Source organism: Hermetia illucens, chromosome 7, assembly GCF_905115235.1.
Source record: "Hermetia illucens chromosome 7, iHerIll2.2.curated.20191125, whole genome shotgun sequence".
Taxonomy (NCBI): Eukaryota; Metazoa; Arthropoda; class Insecta; order Diptera; family Stratiomyidae; genus Hermetia; species Hermetia illucens.
Window position 1 is genome coordinate 5323240 of NC_051855.1, and position 22152 is coordinate 5345391.

Here is a 22152-nt window from a genome sequence, read left to right on the forward strand (position 1 = left end):
TTGCCACAAGCTGAGTGGAGTTTGTCGCTAGTGAGCCTCGCAAAGCCCCCTACGTACATCGTGGTGAATATCTTTTCGATATCTTACCAATGTTTAACTGTAAAAACGGAATTGATGAGGTCATTATTTACGAAATCTAATTATATGTAATGTGTTTTAGATGAAAATTCTTTTTATTTCTCAGCTGATTCGATATTTCTTCTCTATGTTTTGAAGTAATAACAATCGCTGTTGGACGCGAACCTGGAACGGAACACTTCGCGAGATTGGCGAGGAAGGAATCGTCAAGGGAAAAGCAGCTACCACCGTGATGCACTGAAACGTCAGCATTGAAGTCAGACGTTGTGTGCCGCGACCAGATATTTCGGAAGAGTTCCTACTCACACGGTCCACGGGTGTATACGTTAGCCGTCGTAATAGCGTTATTGTCCGTGCTACAGACGCACTTTTTATATCATATTGATAGTAAGATTGCCTTTTTCGTGATTCCCTCAAATCAATAAGAGAATAAACTAAGAAACAAGTGCCGAAGATAAAACAACGGTTCAACATCAATTTTGCCACGAGTGCGAAATTTTCGACTGGTTTCTCGATATCGTGAGGAAGCAAATTATACTTGGCTGTAAGAAAAAGAAAGTGTGCAGTTGCAGTCGGAAAGTGTGCAAACAATTTGACATTTCGTATGCTCCGTCGTGGAGCAGGACGTCTTGATAGACTCGTGTCGCCAGACATTTGGATTTTACTGAATTTTTACTAAAGGTTATCCTGTGCCGTGTATGGGGAACTGAGTGATTAGTGCGAGGTAGTGAGCGTGCGACCGCGAGGTGGCGGAAGCTTTACAATCGAAGCACACTGCCCGACTGGGCACAAAAGAACGAGTCGAGGCGCTTGACCCGATTACGCGTCAATTCTACATCAAAACCCTAATATCGTTGCCATCTGTTTGCTAGTGTTATCGATATATAGTGCATGCGGTTAATCTCGGAGGTGATTGTCCCGCGACACCAGCCCCATTCCTCTAGGCGGACGTCTCCGTAGGCGATTGTCGATCACCTATTCCCTCCGAGTGAGTGCGGACTATGCTTAGGAAAGTTGCAGTTGGCGTTTAGGGCGCCAGCACGTTTCGTACGCCGGTCGCAGTAGAGTCGCTTTAATCGCATAACCCGACAGAGCTCAGCAGCTCTGCGATTGCACTCGTGCACCATAAATACATAAAAAGGGGGAAAACTGAATTTGTAAATCAGCAAATAATACGCAGCCTGCACCGGCCGGAACATAGCGGAGCAGACGTAGCTGCCCCCGAGCATAAGGCCGGCGCAACGAGTGAGTTCGGGACAGACAACCGCCGTTTGTAACTCTAAATTATTAAAGCGAACGGAACAGGAGCACTCACTAGAGAATTCTCGATTTGGATTTTGAGCAAAAAGTCAGACTGATCACTGCATTGCACACGGAGCTAGTTTCTATCCAAGTTTCCATCAATTCGCTACGCTCAGACGGCGTCCAGACCCTTCCCGACGACCGGCCCCATTGATAACAACTAGGACCACGACAGGAGCGTCAAGGGCGCGAAGCGGTCAGGCAGAAATCGGCTCATGGTGGTAAAATGACCAACCCGATCGTCTTCGTTGACAGGTTGTGTCAAAAGGCTAAATAGAGTTACCACTGATAGGTGCTGTGCTGTGTGTGTGCGTTACACGTGTCGCGGACGTTTTTCGGCTCAGATCCCCTAAATTTCGTCGGTAACAATTCAAAAACGTCTGTTCACGCGATCAGATCATAGAAGACCTGCGGTAATTGACTCCAGGAAAGCACGGTTTGCGTCTACCGAGTCGCCGTGAAACGTCGCAAGTTTCGTCTCGTGGAACATTTCCACGAAGCCGTGGGTAATTGACAATAACCCCCCGAACCCCGTGAGTGCGAGGCCGGGATTGTATGTGTGTACGGAACAGAAAGCATATGATGCTCAGTTTGGTCAAAGTTTTAATAAAATCTGAATAAATGGTAAGTGATTAACTCATGAATTCAACAGAACATGAAATTGTGGTTTTGATCAGGTGGTAGTTTGCACTTTGCATCCTAAGCATGGTGACTCGGCCGCCTCGTGAAAGATAGCAATTACCAGTTGTGGGGAGTGCTGTGGAGGACTTCGGTGTGTGATTGGGTACTGACGAGAAACTGGTGCAATTTCAAGTCGTTTTTGGTGGTTTTGGTTTCTCAAATTCTGTCATAAACGATCGCTCAAGTCAGCTTAGTAACCCTTACATTGGGTCGCACAAAAATGTGCCCGCACCTCATTTTAATGCAACCATCTTACTTGCCACTCTGAGTCGCTCCCAAAATTCACTAGAGCCAGGGTATGAGAAACTGAATGCGGTTTTGTATTTTATGGCCGTGCTTTTTGAAGTCATCTGGTGGATGATGGACTCAGAAGGTTAAGAGCAAATTTTCAGATTTGCCACGTTCGAGGCGAAAGTGCGAAAAGAAGCAGAGGCTTGTTGCAAGATTTCCCTTTGCAATCAGTTTCTTAGAAAGGAATTCGTCTGCATGGGGTTTATTGATAAATGTTTGGCGCTGAACAGTATTTGCAGTTCCCTTTGAGTCTCCAGTAAACCGTGTGTCTTCTGAATTCAGTTCCCCAATTTCTATTTCCAGATGTTTGGTCCCCCCATTGAAAATGGTTGATTTCACCCGAAGAAGCTATTTATTTATTTCAAGTATTTGTCTATTAGTTTTTACTCATATTCTCGACAATTCCCCATCGGAAGAACTATCATCTTCCCAAACAATCAACAAATTAAAACCATGAATATTCGCTTTGGCCGTCGATGATGCGGCATGGCCGGGGTATCCCCAAGTTACCCGACGCTTGGGATTATCGTAATGGATCCACTTTTCATCGCCAGTAACTATTCGATGCAGAAAACCCCCCCGGCTTGCTGAGTGACTCCAAGTGTTTTTTTCCAAGTTCTTCTTGCGTTTGAGATGGATCTTGGTCGAGCAATGCCTCTAATTCTTCATCTTCAAAAATTGTTGGCCGTCCGGCGCGCTCTTCGTCTTCCAAGTCAAAATTGTCACTTTTAAACCGTCCAAACCACCTCTGACACCTTCGTTCAGATAGAGCATGGTCACCATAAACTTCCACCAAAATGCGATGACTTTCGGTTGCTTTTTTCTTCATATTGAAATAATGAAGTAGAACTCCCCGCAAAAACACATTATTTGGTACAAAATTGGCCATTTTCGTTGATGAAAAAAGTATTGTTGTTTACACTTCAATTAAATAATTTATACTGACGTTTGTGCCTATTGACAGTAGCTTTCCGATGAATGTTTGGAAATGTGGATCAATGGAATAAAAAACAAGCTACGCCATCTATTGTGAAAACCGACAGAACTTATTTGTAGGCCTAATAGTATTGCTACACTACTCGTTAGTGTAGAAATATTCACTAGACTTGGTTTATTTTTGGGTTTTGTTTAAAACAAAATCTTATTAAGGTCGGTTCAGTGTTTGTCTGCCTTTCTTTCTGGTACGTGGAAATCTCCAAAAGACACTGTCCTGTGAGGGACTTTTACCCATTAAAACCACGTCCAACTTCCTTCCACCCCGTGGAACCACCATTAGGTATTTCATCATCATCATCAACGGCGCAACAACCGATTCGATATCCCTAAAAGCTGTCTGGCGTCCTGACCCACGGCATCGCTCCATCTCAGGCAGGGTCTGCCTCGTCTTCTTTTTCTACCATAGATATTGCCCTCATAGACTTTCATAGGCTACGGAATCGTCCATCCTCATGTAGGGGGCCAAAAATTCTTCGGAGGATTCTTCTCTCGAACGCGGCCAAGAGTTCGCAATTTTTCTTGGTAAGAACCCAAGTTTCCGAGGAATACATGAGGACTGGCAAGATCATAGTCTTGTACAGTAAGAGCTTTGACCCTATGGTGAGACGTTTCGAGCGGAACAGTGTTTGTAAGCTGAAATAGGCTCTGTTGGCTGACAACAACCGTGCGCGGATTTCATCATCGTAGTTGTTATCGGTTGTGATTTTCAACCCTAGATAGGAGAAATTGTCAACGGTCTCAAAGTTGTATTCTCCTATCCTTATTCTTGTTCGTGTTTGTGTTTGACCAGTGCGGTTTGATGTTGGTTGATTCGTCTTCGGTGCTGACGTTGCCACCATATATTTTGTCTTGCCTTCGTTGATATGCAGCCCAAGATCTCGCGCCGCCTGCTCGATCTGGATGAAGGCAGTTTGTACATCTCGGGTGGTTCTTCCCATGATGTCGATATCGTCAGCATAGGCCAGTAGTTGGGTGGACTTCAAGAGGATCGTACCTCTTGCATTTACCTCGGCATCACGGATCACTTTCTTGAGGGCCAGGTTAAAGACGACGCATGATAGCGCATCCCCTTGTCGTAGACCGTTGTTGATGTCGAATGGTCTTGAGAGTGATCCTGCTGCTTTTATCTGTCCTCGCACATTGGTCAGGGTCAGCCTAGTCAGTCTTATTATTAGGTTGTTGCAAATGAAATGTCGGATATTTGAGTAAAATTTCAAAAAACTCAAAAAAGTAAAGCTCCCTATACAAGCATGAGATCAGCTGGAGGTGATTAAGGAGCTCTTAGCCATTCGCCAAGGCACGATGGGCCGGACTCAAGTGGATATCCGCCAATGGAGAACCTGGCCTCTTGGAGTCGGAGTTATAGACCATGACGTAGTCCGCCGGCCCTAGAAATCTCTTTATTTCAAGGATATATTAGCCATTGCGAATTTTTTAGGAGTTTATTCAATTTAGTCTACGATGGTTCCGATATTAGCTATGCGGAGCGTTTAATGATACTCCAAAGTAAACTAAAGGGCGCTGCAAAGCGAGGGATATATCACTTAAGGGTCTGTGAGGAAAATTGTGCGCAAGCTTGGGATCTCCTGGATCGACGGTATAGGTATCGGCGAGCCCTAATAGAAAAGGAGACTCAAGCGCTTATTACTTTCCCTTAGATATCGCACGGCACGCGCGCAGTTCGACACATCGTTACAGAATCCCAAAATGTCCGCCACCATCGGTGAGATTGACCAGTTCTTGAAAATAGATTCGTGGTAATGTCTCCGTGTTGGGATAGGATGAGTGGTATGCAGCAGCAGAAAGAGAGTGCACAAAGAGGAAACGCTTCTCGTCGTTTTTAAAATGTTTCATATGCATGAGTAGTCATTCTGCAGTCGGTTATTCCTAGTTGGCAAAGAGTAACGAAAATATAAGCTGCTCCGGCACCATTCCCTATGCATTTTCTGTGCTTCACATAAACATAAAAAACGGGAACCTTCCCAAAAGCGAAAGTACCTTAAATGCTGCATTTGCAAGGAACAGTATATTACTATACTTCACCCGGTAAACAGTGATGAGGGAAAACAAACATCTACATTCAGTGTAACCCATCACGCTGAGAATTCTACAATCCTGTTCCAGTTTTATCCTCCCAACGGCCGTCGTGAAGCTTGCGGCGAAAGATGGTCGTCGAATCCCAGTTCGCTGTGTCATTGACCAGGGAAGCCAAAGTAATTATATTACCGAAGACTTGGCCCAAAAGCTTCGCTTGAAGAAGAGGAAAAGAAATGTAGAAGTTTCTGGAGTAGGCGGGGTGTCAGCTGAAAAGGTCTCAGCGGTGGTTTGCGTCGCTCTCCAGCTGGAAGATGGGACCGAGGTAAACACAAAACCCCTGGTGGTAAAAAGGGTAACCGAGTGCTGCTTTCCGCAAGTGCCACATCAAATAAAGGGTCTATTACGAGGGAAAAAACTGGCTGATCCTGTAACAGATTATGCTTCCCATATCCCTGTGTGTAGAAACCGTGGAGAGTTTCTTGCTCCAAAGTACGAGGCTGAGATAGATATATTTCCACCCATGTAGGGAGGAGCTGGAACAGCGTTTGAAAGGCTTTTGAGACACACCTCTGGATTCTAGCCTTATAGACGATAGGGTTTACGAAAAGCTGTGCAAGAGTAATCATTACCGGACAAAGCAAGGTCGGTACGTACGTGCGCGGCAAGATGGTATCAAATTATTAGGTTGTTGCAAATGAAATGTCGGATATTTGAGTAAAATTTCAAAAAAACTATAACTTTTATGAAAATTAATTTTTGTTAGTCAAAATAAGAACCAGCAGCTTCAATGCACTTCTCCCAACGAGATACAAGGGCATTTATTCCAGTTTGGTAAAAGTCTGGGTTTCTAGAGCTAAGAAATTCTTCAAAGGCACTTTTGACAGCTACTTCATTGCTGAATTGTTTCCCCGTCAAAAAGTGATCCAAATGCTTAAAAAAGTGGTAGTCGGTTGGCGAGAGGTCGGGTGAATATGGTGGATGAGGAAGAGTCTCATATCGTAATTCATTTAATTTTTGGATCGTCATTCTGGAAACATGAGGTCGGGCGTTATCATGGAGCAGTATCACTCCATCTCTGTTGACCAATCTAGGCCGCTGAACATGTTATTTCTCGTGCATTTCATCAAGTTGGGCACAATATTTCTCTGCATTAATTGTTTCATCACGCTCCAAAAACGAATAATGAATAATTCCAGATGCAGACCACCAAACAGTTACCATTACCTTCTTCGGGTGAAGGCTCGGTTTTGGCATATGTTATGGAGGCTGATCGGCATCTAGCCATTGCGCTGATCTGCGACGGTTGTCGTACAATATCCACTTTTCATCGCATGTCACTATTCTGCGCAAAAAGGGATTATTCCTGTTGCGGTTGAGTAGAGAACTGGATATTTCCATTCGCAGCGCCATGTTTTGCTCGTTGAGTTCATGCGGAACCCACTTATCAAGCTTCTTCACCTTTCCAAGCTGTTGTAAGTGCCGAGATACTGTGGAATAGTGTACGCCTATTTTCTCTGCAATGTCACGAATCGATGATCGGGGATCAGATTCCACTATCAAACGCAACTCGTCGTTGTCGATCGATGGTCCTGGGTGTCCACGAGGTTCACTTTGGAGGGTCATGTCGCCTGATCGGAATTTTTCGAACCACCGCTGTGTCGTTCGTTCATTTGCTGCGTCAGCTCCAAATGCTCTGCAAATGTTTCTGGTTGCCTCCGCTGCGTTGTGACCAAGTTTAAATTCATATAGAAAAAGTAGACGTTTTTGACTCCCTTCCATGCTTTTTTCTTTGAGTTTTACTTGGAACTTCAATTCGATTGAAACTGAAATGACTCCTTGATCGAACGAAGGACTATTTATACTCAATTATCCCATACCACCAGAGTCACCTTGCGGCAGTTTTAAACATTAAAATCATAACTAACTTCACTTCATTGAAAAATCCGACATTTCATTTGCAACAACCTAATAATTTCGTCGGGATACCGAATTCTCTCATGGCCGTGTACAGTTTTACCCTGGCTATGCTATCATAGGCGGCTTTAAAGTCGATGAACAGATGGTGCAACTGTTGTCCATATTCCAACAGTTTTTCCATCGCTTGCCGCAGAGAGAAAATCTGATCTGTTGCTGATTTGCCTGGAGTCAAGCCTCTTTGGTATGGGCCAATGATGTTCTGGGCGTATGGGGCTATCGGGCCTAGCAAGATAGTGGAGAATATCTTATAGATGGTACTCAGCAACGTGATACCTTTATAATTGCTGCACTGTGTGATATCTCCCTTTTTATGTATGAGACAGATAATGCCTCGTTACCAATCGTCAGGCATTGATTCGCTGTCCCATACCTTGAGCACAAGTTGATGAACCACTTGGTGTAACTGGTCGCCTCCATATTTAACCAATTCGGCTGTAATTCCATCGGCTCCTGGCGACTTATGATTTTTTAGCCGATGAATTGCACGGACTGTTTCTCCTAAACTTGATGGTGGCAGTATTTGTCCGTCGTCTTCAGTTGGCGGGACCTCCAACTCGCCGATGTTCTGGTTGTTCAGTAGCTCATCAAAGTACTCAACCCATCGCTCTAATATGCCCATTCTGTTGGAAATCAGATTTCCCTCTTTGTCTCGGCAGGATGAGCATCGAGGTGTATAAGGTTTCATCCTGCTGACTTGTTGGTAAAACTTCTGCTCCCTGTACTTTTCTAGCTCACAGACTTCTTGGTTCTCCCAGGCTTCCTTTTTCCGTCTGTAAAGTCGCTTCTCCGCTCGACGGAGTTCGTGATAAGTCTCTGCGCGTGCCCGCGTTCTTTGAGAATGCAACATTACTTGGTATGCGGCATTCTTCCGTTCCGTTGCTAGCTTACATTCATCGTCAAACCAGCCGTTCCGACTCCTTTTGCGGCTGGGACCAAGTATGTTTGTGGCCGTATCCATGATAACGTTCTTCAGGTGATTGTGAAGATCATTAGTTGATGCTTCATCTCCAGGTCCTCTGTTGACTGCGGTTATTGCGGCATCCATTTCCCTCTTATAGGTGTTGCGGAGGGTTGTGTTGTGGATGGCTTCAGTGTTCACTCTCACCTGATTGACAGAGGGGATTCTAGGTGGTATTGATTCGAGCTCGGAGCACCATGCCAACGAGATAGTGATCCGAGTCTATATTGGCCCCCCTATATGTTCTGACATTCATCAAGGCTGAGAGGTGGCGGCGTTCGATCAACACGTGGTCAATTTGGTTGAAAGTGGACCCGTCTGGAGAGGCCCACGCTTTCCGCGCAAACCAGGTACTTCCAACAACCATTTCGTGTGACCCTGCTAATTGAATAGTCCGCAGTCCGTTATCATTTGTTTTTTCATGTAAGCTATGGGAGCCAACGTATCGCCTGAATACGGGCTCCTTCCCTACTTGGCTGTTAAAATCGCCAAGTATGATTTTGATATCATATCTGGGACAGGCTTCGAGGGTTCGTTCTACTGCCTCGTAGAAGGTATCCTTCTCCGACTCTGCAGTCTCCTCTGTAGGGGCGTGAACGTTTATGAGGCTTATATTTCTAAACTTGCCTCGCAAGCGCAGAGTGCATAGCCGTCCGTTTATGTTTTCAAAGCCGATAACAGCAGGTTTCATTTTTTGGCTGACTAAGAAACCTTTTCCGAGCACATGGTTTACTGGATGACCGCTATAATATATGGTGTAGTGGCTCTTCTCCAGGAAACCGGTCCCTGTCCATCGCATCTCTTGCAACGCTGTTATATCAGCCCTATATTGGGACAGGGTATCGGCTAGCTGCTCGTCAGCTTCATCACTGTACAGGGAGCGCACGTTCCATGAGAAAATGCGCAAATCGTTATTCCGTGTTCGTTGCCGGGTCCGTCCTTTTCAAATCCGTCCTGTCCGAGGCTCCTGTTGTGGTTTCGTAACAAGTTGTTTTCCGTGTAGGGTTGTCAGCCCTACCCAACCCCTAACCTGGAAGACCAGTTGGTACAATTTGTCCCGTTTTTAGGCGCGGGACACTCGCCTTCATCCTTCTCCGTTTGCAGCTTTTCGTTAAGAAAGAGCTCCCAGCGGTCACCACGTGGAGGTGGAGATAGGGTTTGGTAGTAGAGCTATTGGTGTTGGGTTCAGCAGGCATTTCCCAGGTTTTATGCTCCATCGTGGGTACCAATCCGCGTTTCGCCCTGGGACCTATACTACCCTTTGATCACGGGGTGGAATTAACTTTAGCTTGGCCATCTTTCTTTTACTGGCGGCTTTCATAACTGCGCTTCCAAACCTCTTCTGGTTTTTGGAGTTTACTTTGACTCATTACGATTATGGAGTTAATCGCATCCCAATCTTTCTGGTAAGTTACCATTTTTTGGACAACATTTTCCGGTGGTAGCATTTCAAATAGAGTCTCCTCTAACTTTCTCCTTTCTTCCCCGAACCTTGGGTATCGGAAAAATAGTTGCGCTGGATCCTCCGGGACAATCAGCAGGGGGGGTCAAATTTAAATTTATACAAGCATTGTCGGTATCCTCCATGGCCGTTGGGAACCTGGATGAGATTATAATTGATCTCCCCATATTTTCTCTCCAGCTATTTCCCGATCAGCCTGTGAGTCCAACAACCCTCTTTTGGGTAGTCCCATTGCTGTTGCTATCTAGTGGGAAGAACAGTGTTACCGAAATGGTCAGGGGGTGTAGGAAATAGTAGTCGTCTGTAATTTTTTTTTAAGGTTTTGTGTGAAACAAAACCTTATTAGAATGGTGACGGTGTCTGTCTGTCCGTCTGTCTGTCTGTCTGTCTGTCTGTCTGTCACACCCGATTTATTCGGAAACGGCTAGACCGATTGTCACGAAAATTGGTGAGAGTATGTAATCTGGTGATCCCTTTACATGCAGTAAGTGGCGCCATCTTGCGTTAAGTTTAAGGGGGGGCTCTCCGTACATGTGAATGGAGGGTGCAAATTTTTTTTTCACAGAATGTAGCCAAGTAGGGTGTCAAATGAAAGGTCTCAATTAGTACTTTTCGAATCTGGTTCAATATTTGATATTAGATGAAACATAGGGGAGTAAGGGTTGAAAATATGACCCACAAAAAGTGTAACAGGTCTCGTTCTCAGAACCTATCCAACCGAAAAATCTGGAAAAAATCACAGTGGTGCATCTCTACGAAATCTAGGCCTCAAAATATATCCGGCTCCGATATCTGCACAAATAAAGTTAATAATAGTACATTTCCACATTTTAGAAATTTACCCGGGACCCCCCCTTATGTTCATCCCAGAAATACAAAATTTGGCATGAGTATAATGAAGAACATAATGCACAGTTTGGTCAAGTTTGAAGAAAATCCAACTATTATTAACAAAGTTATTGGGGGTGAAACTTTACAATTTTTTGTGAATTTCGTGCACTCTACAATCCGCATGACGTCATCATCACATATCAATTCGTCAATACCACAACGAAATGAATTCTTATGAATTGGGTCGCAGACAATTATTTTGTTTTAGTTTTTTAGTTATTTGTCAACCAGACATGTGTGTATGTAGGTATATAATATATGCGTGCTAATGAACTTTGCGGGTAGTGCCTAATTCAGATAGAATAAGACGTAAATCGGAAATATGGGTACGATAAATTTAGATACGTGCATATATGTGTACAGCAGGTAATAGGCAGTTTGTTTGTTTAGGGTGAGCGTGATATCTATGGCTCTAATATGTACGTATGTCTCGTAGTTTGGAAAAATATGATGGATTATGTTGGATTTGTAGCTATATACGGACAGAGATATGTGCGTCTCTTACATAAGATGAACACAAAACCTTTATACCCGAAGCGCGAGCTTCCGGTATTCCGACTTGTTTACACTTTGGGTGTAATCCCAAAAAGATGAGCCTATTACCAGAAAAGTGAGTAACAGCCTCTCTTCATTCGAATACTTATCTAATTAGTAATCTCTCCCTTTCGGCATTTTATGCTTCCGATAAAGGAGAGATCTCCTTGATGTTATGTGTGTCCGTCATCTCGTCTACTGTCATTCGGTACCATTCCCGAGATGATGAATGCTACATCATCTGAGGCGATCCTGAAGGCAGAACAGACCTTCAAGGCTGTTCTTCAGTAGACTGCACTCAGTTTATCTGTATTAAATAAAATATTCAGCGCTGTTCCCTAAAACGGGACTGCATATAACAAGATGGGACTCACCACCCTGGCTACAAGTACCATAGAAATATGCCGCAGATCTCCTACAATCGGCCTGGATAGATGCCTTTTCGCAAGTATACTAAACGTGTATTTTAAAATTGAACTTTGCACTTATCAACACTGATTGCTGGCTTGGAACTGATTATATGACTCCCAGTTCCAATGGGAGCGACATTTCTCTTCCGGCGCTTGGTGATGACGACCGCTTCCGTCTTTTCGAGTGCAAGTGCCTGCCCCGCGCCAGCCAACCAAGCCCTAACAGCACTGATTGCTTCGCATGATTACAACTCCTCATCTTCGCGAAAATTGGGATCACAACCAGTATAATGTCATCGCTGTAACCCACCATTGTGGCCTCCTCCGGGACCAGAAAATTAAGTACATCATTGTACATGATGTGGGAAACCTGCGGAGACAATGTATTCCTCAGGTCCATCATTGGTGTCGTAAAAGAGCGTCCGTCCTCACAAGTAACTCTCCACAAGGGCACTGAAATTGATAGGGACCAGGTATCGAACCTATATTGCCGATCTGAAAGGCTTCCTTGGGTCTCAACAACTAGGAGCAACCTATTATAGATTAAACGTTCCAAGATTTTCTTCATAATGTCTAGAAGGCATATACGCCTTTAGGAGGAGGGTTCACCTGTGAAGGTTTGCCTGTCTTAGTCAACAATATCAGCTTCTGCCGTTTCCGTGCTGTAGGGAATATCCCCTCGGACATGCACGCTTCGGACAACTCAGCGTACATGTGGTCTCGATTTGAAGGCCCTCTTTTGTATTCCATCCAGACCCGGAGCTTTGGTATCACCTATTCTGCTGAAGATCTTCAATAGCTCGCCTACGGTTATTGCCGGAAGTTCCGCCACTTTCAGGGATCCCTGCGGGAATGACCAGCCTCTGAATCGTCTCATCATCACTCTATTGGTGCTCCCTTCACATATTTACATCCAACTCAGAGCATAGCTCCTTAAAGCGTTCCTTTTTGCTTCGCTGGATGGCCAGCTGGACATTTTTACAAGTTTCCTTGTATACTTGTCGCACTTACAGTTTGTCTGAATGTAGTGATCCATGTAACAATTGATTTGCGGTCTGGGACGGGAGCCAACGGGGCTAAATTAAAGCGATTCTGATATGCACGCTGTGTTGCAATAACCGAACATCCGCTTGAAAAGTAAACCTCAACAACTTTTGTCGTCTCCCACCCAGCCCTCATGAAACTTTGATCCTTGGTGTGCAAAAATCTAAACTGAAGAATATTGTAAGGCAACACATCTCATCCAAACTGTAAACAGTTTTTGGCGAGCCACCAAACTTGGGTAAGATCTAGTTTGACGGAACTATTCACTTTCTCTATTGATCAGTTTTGGTCTTTCATGTTTGGGTGATTAATTGTCGACTTGATAACAGTACACTTCGGAGTTGATCATGTCCAGCAGTAACTCAAACGTGATAGACATAGACGTTCGGATTTCCTTGTACTTTTCTTCTTCTCCTTCTTTTTGAAACCAGAATAAGATTCTGTCTGACAATTTGTCACACCTGATTCATTCGGAAACGGTCGGACCTATTGTCACCTCACCTATTAGTGAGACCATATGGTCTGTGAATCTTTTACATGTAGGAAGTGACAAGGTTCTCTGTTGAGTTTAAGGGGGGCTTCCCGTAAACGAAAAATCGATGTGCTGTTTGTTTGTGATTGGATGTCGGATACCAGTCGACTCAGTTGTGAATGAGTACCTGAGTCAAATCTATGCAATAATCTCAGGCGAGCGCAATGCTAACTACATTGTCTCCTACAGGGTACAGTAATCCTATAGTGTACCGTTATGGTTTTGAATGAAGTACTCTAACACACTTCAAGGCCCTGATCCCACTGGATTGTTGCGCCAATGATTATTATTATTATCCTTCGGACATCAGTGATAGCAAAATAGGATAGGATATGATTATTATTATTGAAGGCGACCCAATTATTATTAACAAGGTCAAAGTTTGGTATTTCGCGTAAAAAGAATCCACTCTAAAACGTGTGTTACGTCATTATTATGACGAGAGACTATTATAGTTGCCCTTCAAGGTTTTGTTTAACACAATACCTCATTCAAATCGGTTTACTGTCTGTCCGTCTGTCTGTCACATCTTATATCTCAGAAACGGTTTCTTCTTTTGATACAAAATTTAGTAGAAAGGTGGTACCCGTAAACCCCATTGCCTGTAGGAAGTAACATAGTTCCAGGTTGAATTGAAATATGAGGAGATCCATGTAAAAGGGGGTGTGTAATTTTTGTTCGCCAAGTATAGTCGTGTGGGGTATCAAGTGTCTCAATTAGTACTTTACGAATCCGGTATTACTTTTGACAATGGCTGAAATGGAGGGGAGTGCGGGGGTACGAAAAGGGTAACTTGCTTTAATGGCCCGTTCTCTGGAAGAAACAAACGCAACTATCTGAAACAAAATATGCTGGCCCATGCACATGTTATGTAGGCCTCAAGATCACATTTATTATACGTAATTTTTCTCAAAAATTGATTAGGAAACAGCCCCCCTCTTAAGCTCATTCTAGAATCATTAACTTTTGCAGTAATATAGTCAGTGCTATACGGCATGATACTGCCAAGTTTGGTGGAAATCGCAATATTATTAAGTTATAATAGATTAAAGTTGTCACTTTCGTGCGAATTTATTACATTTTTAGACTTTGGAAATCAATATGATACTAAAGTGAAGGGTTTGACAAACTAGATGCATAGACGTTATCAGTTAGGTACAAATGGGACGAATCCCCACTCAAATGTACTTATGTAAGCTATACACAAAATGGTAGATAAAGGTTTTTTATTTTTGGGGGAGTTCTTATGTGACGTCCGTTGTTCGTTTTCGTCCATATTGGATCAGTGCCTTGTTAGTGTAGTGTTAGAGCACTTGATTCATTGACCATAACGGTACACTACAATGCACTGTAGGCAATGCGGTCAGCATTGCGCTCGCCCGAAACTATTGTCTTCTGAAGACAGATAAGTCTATAGGATGTTGGTTCACCTATCGGCTTACCTGTCTTCGAGATCAATACCAGCTTTTGTATTTTCCACTCTGCGGGGAAGAGCCCTTCTTTTAGGCGGTCTGTAAATACCCGTGCAAACATTCTTGGTGTCATTCTCATTGCCAGTTTCAGCGCCTTGTTGGGGATTCGGTCAATTCCGGGGGCTGCGGTATCTCAAATCTTTTCCTGTGCGTCAAAGATTGTGGTTACTGCAGGGATGCTTTCGGCGCTCATTGATATCATTGGGAAGATTGTTTCCGGATGTTGAGGGAGCAATGCTATCTCCCACACAATAAGAGGGGACCTTTTGCTTTTTATTGCCGACATAACCGACTTGGATGCTCCTCCCCATAGACCGGAGTTTGCCTCATCACAGAGACGCTTGAAGCAATAATTTTTACTTTTCGTGATGGCCTACTGCAAATTTTGGCGTATCTGTTTATATTCTAGGTACCCTTGTTCATACTCTGGCGTGTTTCTTCGGCACTGGCTCTGCCTTTTGGCCTTCTATCATTCCGTACGACACTCCACTATTTCAGGGTTCCACTAGTAGTTAGGGTTGCGCTTCCGAGAGTGTGCACGTCTCGGCATGGAAGCGTCACATACTCGGTATATCTGTTGGAGCAACTGCGATACTTTTTCTACGGCCGTTCCGGTAAACTCGGTGTTCACTGCAATATCTCCAGAAATGTATCCTCACCAAGTGCTCTTAATGACCAACCTATTTCTGGTTTCTCAGGTGAGAATTTATTGTTCTGGTGGTCGCCATGCGAAGCAGCAGCGAATCACTTTCGAAGTAGGATCAACAACGGAGCCTAGCTTTACACGCCTAAAAATGTTTGCACTTCTGATGTTAGCCAGGGTAATATTTAGGCAGGAAAATATCTCGAGTAAGATTCTTCCCCTTTCATTTGTTTTTTTGGCTTCCCCACTCCATTGCCCGAGAGTTGAAGCCGTCTGTCTATTTGTCCGTCTGTCACACCCGATTTACTACGAAACAGCCATTAAATTTGGTGAGAATACATATGTGGTCTGAGTGTTCCTTTACATGCAGCGAGTGGGATCATTTTCTGTTGGGATTAAGGGAATGCTCCCCGTATACTTATGCGAAGGGGAGGTGTACATTTTTTTCACCCTGATTTGACCCAGGTCACATTCACAGCTGAGTCGACTGGTATCCGACATTTGTGTGAATTTTAAGGGAGGCTTCTTATACATGTGAAAAATGATGTAACATTTTTATGAGGTCATCATAACATATCAATTCGTCGATACCACAACAGGGTGTAATATGTACATATATCTTGCAGTTTGGAAAACTATGAAGGAATGTTGGATTTGTAGCTATATACGAGTGGAAAAATGTGCGCAGAAGCTTCTCACAGAACTCAAAACCTTTATACCCCGAAGCACGAGCTTCCTGTATTCCGACTTGTTTGGGAATGGTATGTAGTGGACTTGATAACGGTTCACCGGAAATCAGAAGTTTAACAGAGCGGCTGAATCTGCCTCCTTCGTGTTTGCGGCGAGAAGCCATTTGCCCTAGCGGAATTTTGAGCACGGCTACGGGTTTCGACAAAACCTCTCCTTCCCAACTCTCGAAACAGAACGTCCAGTCTGTATAAAAAGAAGAAAAGATGAAAGATCAGTTCCTAAGCGCGGTGAATATAAACCCCAAAATATAGATTTAGTGGGTTTTCGGGAGTGCTTCACAGCCAGCTCTGCCTCCTTCATGTGCTCCCTAAATCTGGTGGTTGCCAATCTTTTTGTTTGCCCGATATATACCTTCGGGCAATCTGAGCAGACGATTTTATAAATGCCGCTCTCATCTCTTCTACCGTTTTTCGATCTTTTTCCCTCGCCAGTTGGGTTTTTAGCTGGTAGATACGGCTTGATCCTACCAGCTGTATGTCAAACCTTTTCAATGTGCTTTGTATGTGTTTGGACAAATTTGAGAAGGTAACACTTGATCTTTTTTGAGCAGTTAAGGTTAATTGTTGGCTATAGAGTGTAGTAAGATTACTACGTTCTAACCTTCGGGTGTGTTTCTTAATCATTGTTTCTATGGCGGCGCTAGGGTACCCGTTCTTCATAGCCGTGTCCAAGATATAGAGTTTTTCGCTCCGGTAGTCTTCCTCAGTGAGCGGAATTGTTAGGAGGCGGTGGATCATGGTGCCATAAGCAGCCATTTTGTGTTGGTAGCTGTGGAACGAAGTGGCAGGGATTGTACGTTGAGTGCTGGTCGCTTTCCTGAAACTTATCCGTTTTGACGTTTGATTGTCAAATCTAGGAAAGCCAATTGATTATTCGCTTCAATCTCGTGGCTGAAGGTTATGTTAGGGTGCAGCGTGTTGATTTTATCCTGCATATTTTGGATATTTGTGTCCGGGATCACGGCCAAAATGTCGTCCACGTACCTGAACCATTTATTTGCCAATAATCCATCCTCCATTTTTTCCTCTAGTGATGCCATGAAAATTTCACTAAGGAGTGGGGAGAGGGGATTGCCCATCGCTACACCTGAGGTCGTTTTGAAATATTTACCCCTGAATGTGAAATAGTTCTCACTCATGCAGAGGGAAGCCAACCTCGCATATTGTTTAGCCTTTTTCCTCCATTCTGGGGTCGAACCAAACCGTAGTAGCCACTCTTCAAATTTTATTATGGCTTCTTTTACAGGCGTGCTTGGGAATAGAGCTTTGACGTCAAATGACACTAGTCGTTCATTATCCGCCAAAGCCCCCACTGCACTCAATCTATCAATCAATTCTTTCGAGTTTTTTACGGATTGGTTTCCGTTAATGGATCCCAATTTTTGGCATTCATCGACCAACCATTTAGCGATGTTGTACGTAGGGGAGTTTGAATCTGGAATGATCTCCCTCATCTCATTGCCTGGTTTATGAATTTTTGGTTGGCATCTAATTCTAGGTAACGAGGGGTTTGGCATCCGCAGCTTGGTGGGATTACCAACCACTAGAGAGCATTCTTTGAGGGCCTTCTCTACTCTTTTTATAGAGCCTGGTAGCGGGTCATTTCTTAGTTCGAAATAGTTTCCACCAGTCAACTTTTCCATAACAAGGTTATCGTAATGTTGCTTGTCCATAATTACGATCATGTTGCCCTTATCCGCTTTTAAGTAGTATATCGGCTTCTTCTTCAGTTCTCGTACGATCTTGATTTCACGCCGGTTAGCAGACTTCCGAATCCTGTTCTGGTGAGCCATGGCTTTTGACATTTCATGCCGGATTTCCTCCTTTGCTTCATTGCCCATGAATTTTATAGTTCCTTCTACATCTACTACAGTGTGCTCAACTGGCAGGTCGGTTTTTACAGCGTAGTTCCAACACTTGTTTAGGAGATCCATTTCATCCTTGTTGAAACTAGTAGAGGATTTGTTAATAACTTGATTAGGAATAGTACTTACCGTTGGTTTTTCATGACTAGTGTGCGGGGAGTTTTTTATCAATAGGCTGAGCTTTTTCCTTAGCAAAGTCCGCTTGCGTTCCTTTTCACATTCGTAACCCCGTTGAATTTTGAAGAAAGTAGATTCCGCACAGTTTTCTGTTGCTGCTAATTGCAAGTGCGCATTATATGCCTTCAGTGTGGTAGAGGCTAATTTTGCATGAAGCTTTTTAACACTAGTCCTAATTAAGGTTTCTTCTACTGATCTAGTAAGATTAGAGGGTAAACTTAAACCTGACTTAATACTAACCACATGGGATTTAGGCGTGACACCATACTTCAAGCATAGTTTGAGAAATTTGATGTCTTCATCGAGTGCAGCCATGCTTTTTTTTTTTGAATTTGAGCAAACTATTAAAAACCGCTTGAGGCTTTACGGCCATGTTAATCAAAGAACGATTAATTAATTGTAATAATAAAAACTTGTTGTTTCTTTTTCGTTGGTGTGGGTATTTATTCTTGCAAATACCGATATTTCGGGAACCACTTGTTCCCTTCATCAGTGCAAACAAGTAGAGGAATATGTAGAACTGGATGGCACGTGGTGGAGCTATCCAAATGCTAGCAGTTCGGCGAGATGAGGGCCGGGGTTCTTAGTTCACAAATATTGTCTCCCTGTCAGAACACAGAGAGGCGGGTTGATACCATCGACAATTTATTTCCCAAATGAACCAAACTGCCTACCGGCCTAATAAGGGAGGGCACAAAATTATAAAAAAAAACTAAAGCAGTTTTCGGTGTTTCGACTTGTCTACTTATGAGATCTCTTACATTTAACATTGTAGTGTTTAATTTGGATTTCGGAATTACTTTTTTACAACGAATGTATCTGAAGCTAAGGAGGATGTCCTTAATAACGCCTTAACCAGGTTTGTTTGGAGCCGTTTTCTTTTTCTTGCGTGTTCCACCCATGTTACTACGAAGAATCTTTTACTTCGTTGCTAAGGAATTAAGTATTTGTGTCCTTGGATATCTCTAAATGTTATTGTGGCATGGCTTTGAAAGTAGCCAAATTGGCATAAAACGGCATTGGATTTTATTTAATGCATTGGCACGCTGTACAATGTCGGGAATAATGTGGGAAAACAAGCAAAAATGTATGGCAAAATTATTTTTCTTCGTAACACAATGCTCAATGTCGCAAAAGTTCCAAAAAGTGTTTACAAACGTCCAAGTGATTGACTTAAAATAGCATCACATTAAAGTCTAAAATTACCTGAAAGGTGAGACAAAGTTACTCTCTTACAAGGTCCCGCTCACTCACAGTACCAGGTCCTCGTCGTCGGCAAGCACTTTTCTGTTGTGTTGTGCTACAAGCTCATCCTATAATATGTTGCTATCAATGTCTGCCGTAAGGTTGTTGTAGCAATCTTTAATGCGTATCTGGTTTTCCATATTACTACTAGATGTGCATATTGTAGAGTATAATTGCATGTTCTGGAGTATATAAGGAGCAAAGTTGGTTTGCTTTCTCCTCTGTCCTGCATTAAACTCACAAAAGACGACAACACCGACCGGGTCATTGCATCTTTCAAGATTACTTACCCACACGAAGTTGATGTCCTCGGCAACCCTTCTTTCTGGCCTGAAGGTGTATTCATAAAGCCGTATAAGCGCCGCAATTCGCGGGTAAATTTCAGGGCAACCCGCCTGCCTCGCCGAGCTATATAACTGGATCCATGTTCACTGTCTGTATGTTTTATCAAAACGTCAGGGGTTTAAGAACCAAGCTGGGGGCCTTCAATTTATCCGCGCTGGCTCAGCAACATCATGACATCTGTATCTCCGAGACCTGGCTAGACGATGCCATATTATACCCTGAGCTCCCCGAAGAGTACTCCACTTTCCGTTGTGACAGGGACCGGGATGCTTCTCGTAAGTCCACTGGCGGTGGAGTCCTAATTGCTATAAAAGATTCACTCCCCGCTGAACTCGTCTTCTCCTCCTCTGGCTTTCCTTTTGATTGTGTTGCTCTTCGTGTCTCCCCGCCCAACTTCCTCCCGTTCATTGTTTCTTGTGTTTATGTCCCCTGTGCTAGCCCTTCTCACCTGTATGAAGAATTGTTTGACAGTTTGTCTGAACTCCTTACCGTCAGATTCCCTTCCCTCCCTTTCTTCCTTTGTGGAGATTTCAACCTCCCCATGCTCAACTGGCCTAATCATCCTAGTCTTCCAATTCCTTCCAACAACCTCTCCCATTCTTCCCTCCCACTTTCTTCCTTTATGTATACTTGCTCTGCCCTGAATTTCAACACCACCAAAAACTCCTTGGGCCGCACTCTCGATCTCTTCCTTTCCAACCTCCCCGAGCGCCACCTCTCTTTATTTCCTGGCACATCCCCGTATGTAAAAACCGACGCTCACCATCCCGCGGTTGAATTTGAAGCGGAGCTCCCTCGTTCAAAACCCAAAACCAAGCGTAAACCCACTAAGTTCAACTTCCGCAAAGCCAATTTTGACGGTCTGAACTCAGCTTTAGCGTCTTTCAACTGGATTCATTTATTAAGTAATTCATCGTGTGATCAAGCTCTTAACACCTTCTACATTATCCTCTCTGATCTCCTCTCCTGTTATGTCCCTTCTTCCCCTCCCTGCCTACGTTCTTTCCCAACTTGGTTCACAACGGAACTTCATATTAACATGCGCTTGAAACATACACTGAGGAAGCAGTTTCTGGCTTCTAAAAATGACGCCGACCTTGCTCACTTTAAAGCTATACGATCTACTGTGAAGTCAATGGTCAGAAAGGCGCGTAAAAGGTACCTATTGAGCGTCGAAGCCGCCCTTGCCCGCGGTAACTTAAAACTCTTTTGGTCTCACACTCGCAACTCTCGTAATCCAACTCATTCTGTCCCTTCTTCTATCAGCTTCGCTGACTCCACTGCCAACTCCCCACAACAATCCTGCGACCTTCTCTGCACCTACTTCTCTTCAGTGTTTTCTCGCTCGAGCCCTTCACCCTCTACACCTTTCATAACCACAGACTCCTCCGAATCACTAGCCATTCCTCTCCTTACGCCTTCCTTGGTTGAGTTCCTCATTGGTAACCTTGACCCCAATGTCGGACCTGGCCCCGATGGGCTTCCTAATTTCTTCCTCCTTAACTGTAGAAAACACATTTCCCTCCCCCTGTGTATAATCTACAACAAAAGTCTAGACGAATGCTACTTTCCCCGTCTTTGGAAAGAGGCCCTTATCATTCCTATCCCCAAGAGCGGAGACCCTTCCCTTGCTGTGAACTACCGCCCCATTTCCCTTCTCTCCTCTTGCTCCAAAATCCTAGAAAGATACGTCAACGACTGGTTGACCGCGCACTTCGATCACCTCATTGTCAAAGAGCAGCATGGTTTCGTGAAACATAGATCAACGGCTTCAAATCTTCTGGTCTTTACCAACTTTGTTGCTAAACGCTTGAATTCACGACAGGAGGTACATGCTATTTATACTGATTTCTCCAAAGCCTTTGACACCGTTGACCATAACATTCTCCTCTCTAAACTTTCTTCGCTAGAGTTCCCTCCCTCAATCATCTCCTGGCTTTCCTCCTATCTCTCATACCGTTCCTGCAAAGTTTCTTTTCATGGTCACTCATCTCGTTCCTTCTCTCCTTCCTCTGGTGTTCCCCAAGGCTCTATACTTGGCCCGCTACTCTTCCTGTTTTTTATCAATGACCTCGCCTCCATCCTCACCTGTCCGTATTTGCTTTACGCAGACGATCTTAAATTGTTTGCCTCTGTTTCCTCTCCATTGGACTGTGCTCTCTTACAATCCAACCTTGATAATTTAGCCCGTTGGTGTTCGGTCAACAAGCTAACACTGAATGTCAACAAATGCCACTGGATGCGCTATTCCCTGAAACCCTCCCCATCATCCTTTTCCTATTCTCTCAGTGGTCAACCTCTTTCACTACTGACCTCCTTCAAAGACCTGGGTGTAATATTCGACGATAAACTTCGTTTCAATTCCCACTTCGTTGACATCATCAATAGAGCTTCCAAAATGTCTGGTTTTATCCTACGTTCCTCGTCCGACTTTACCTCAATCCAGCCCTCCTTAATACTCTT

The 22152-nt window shown here is 43.9% G+C and overlaps 1 protein-coding gene across 1 annotated transcript in view; it reads left to right on the forward strand.

Moving 5' to 3' along the window:
- Positions 1–323: 323 nt before the first annotated feature.
- Positions 324–22152, forward strand: part of LOC119660773 (eukaryotic translation initiation factor 4 gamma 3) — an 82477-nt gene continuing 60648 nt past the window's right edge. Inside the window, exon 1 of the mRNA XM_038069543.1 lies at positions 324–2004. Within this exon, the coding sequence (XP_037925471.1) occupies positions 2002–2004 (3 nt within the window). The 5' untranslated portion in view covers positions 324–2001. The remainder of the gene's footprint in view (positions 2005–22152) is intronic.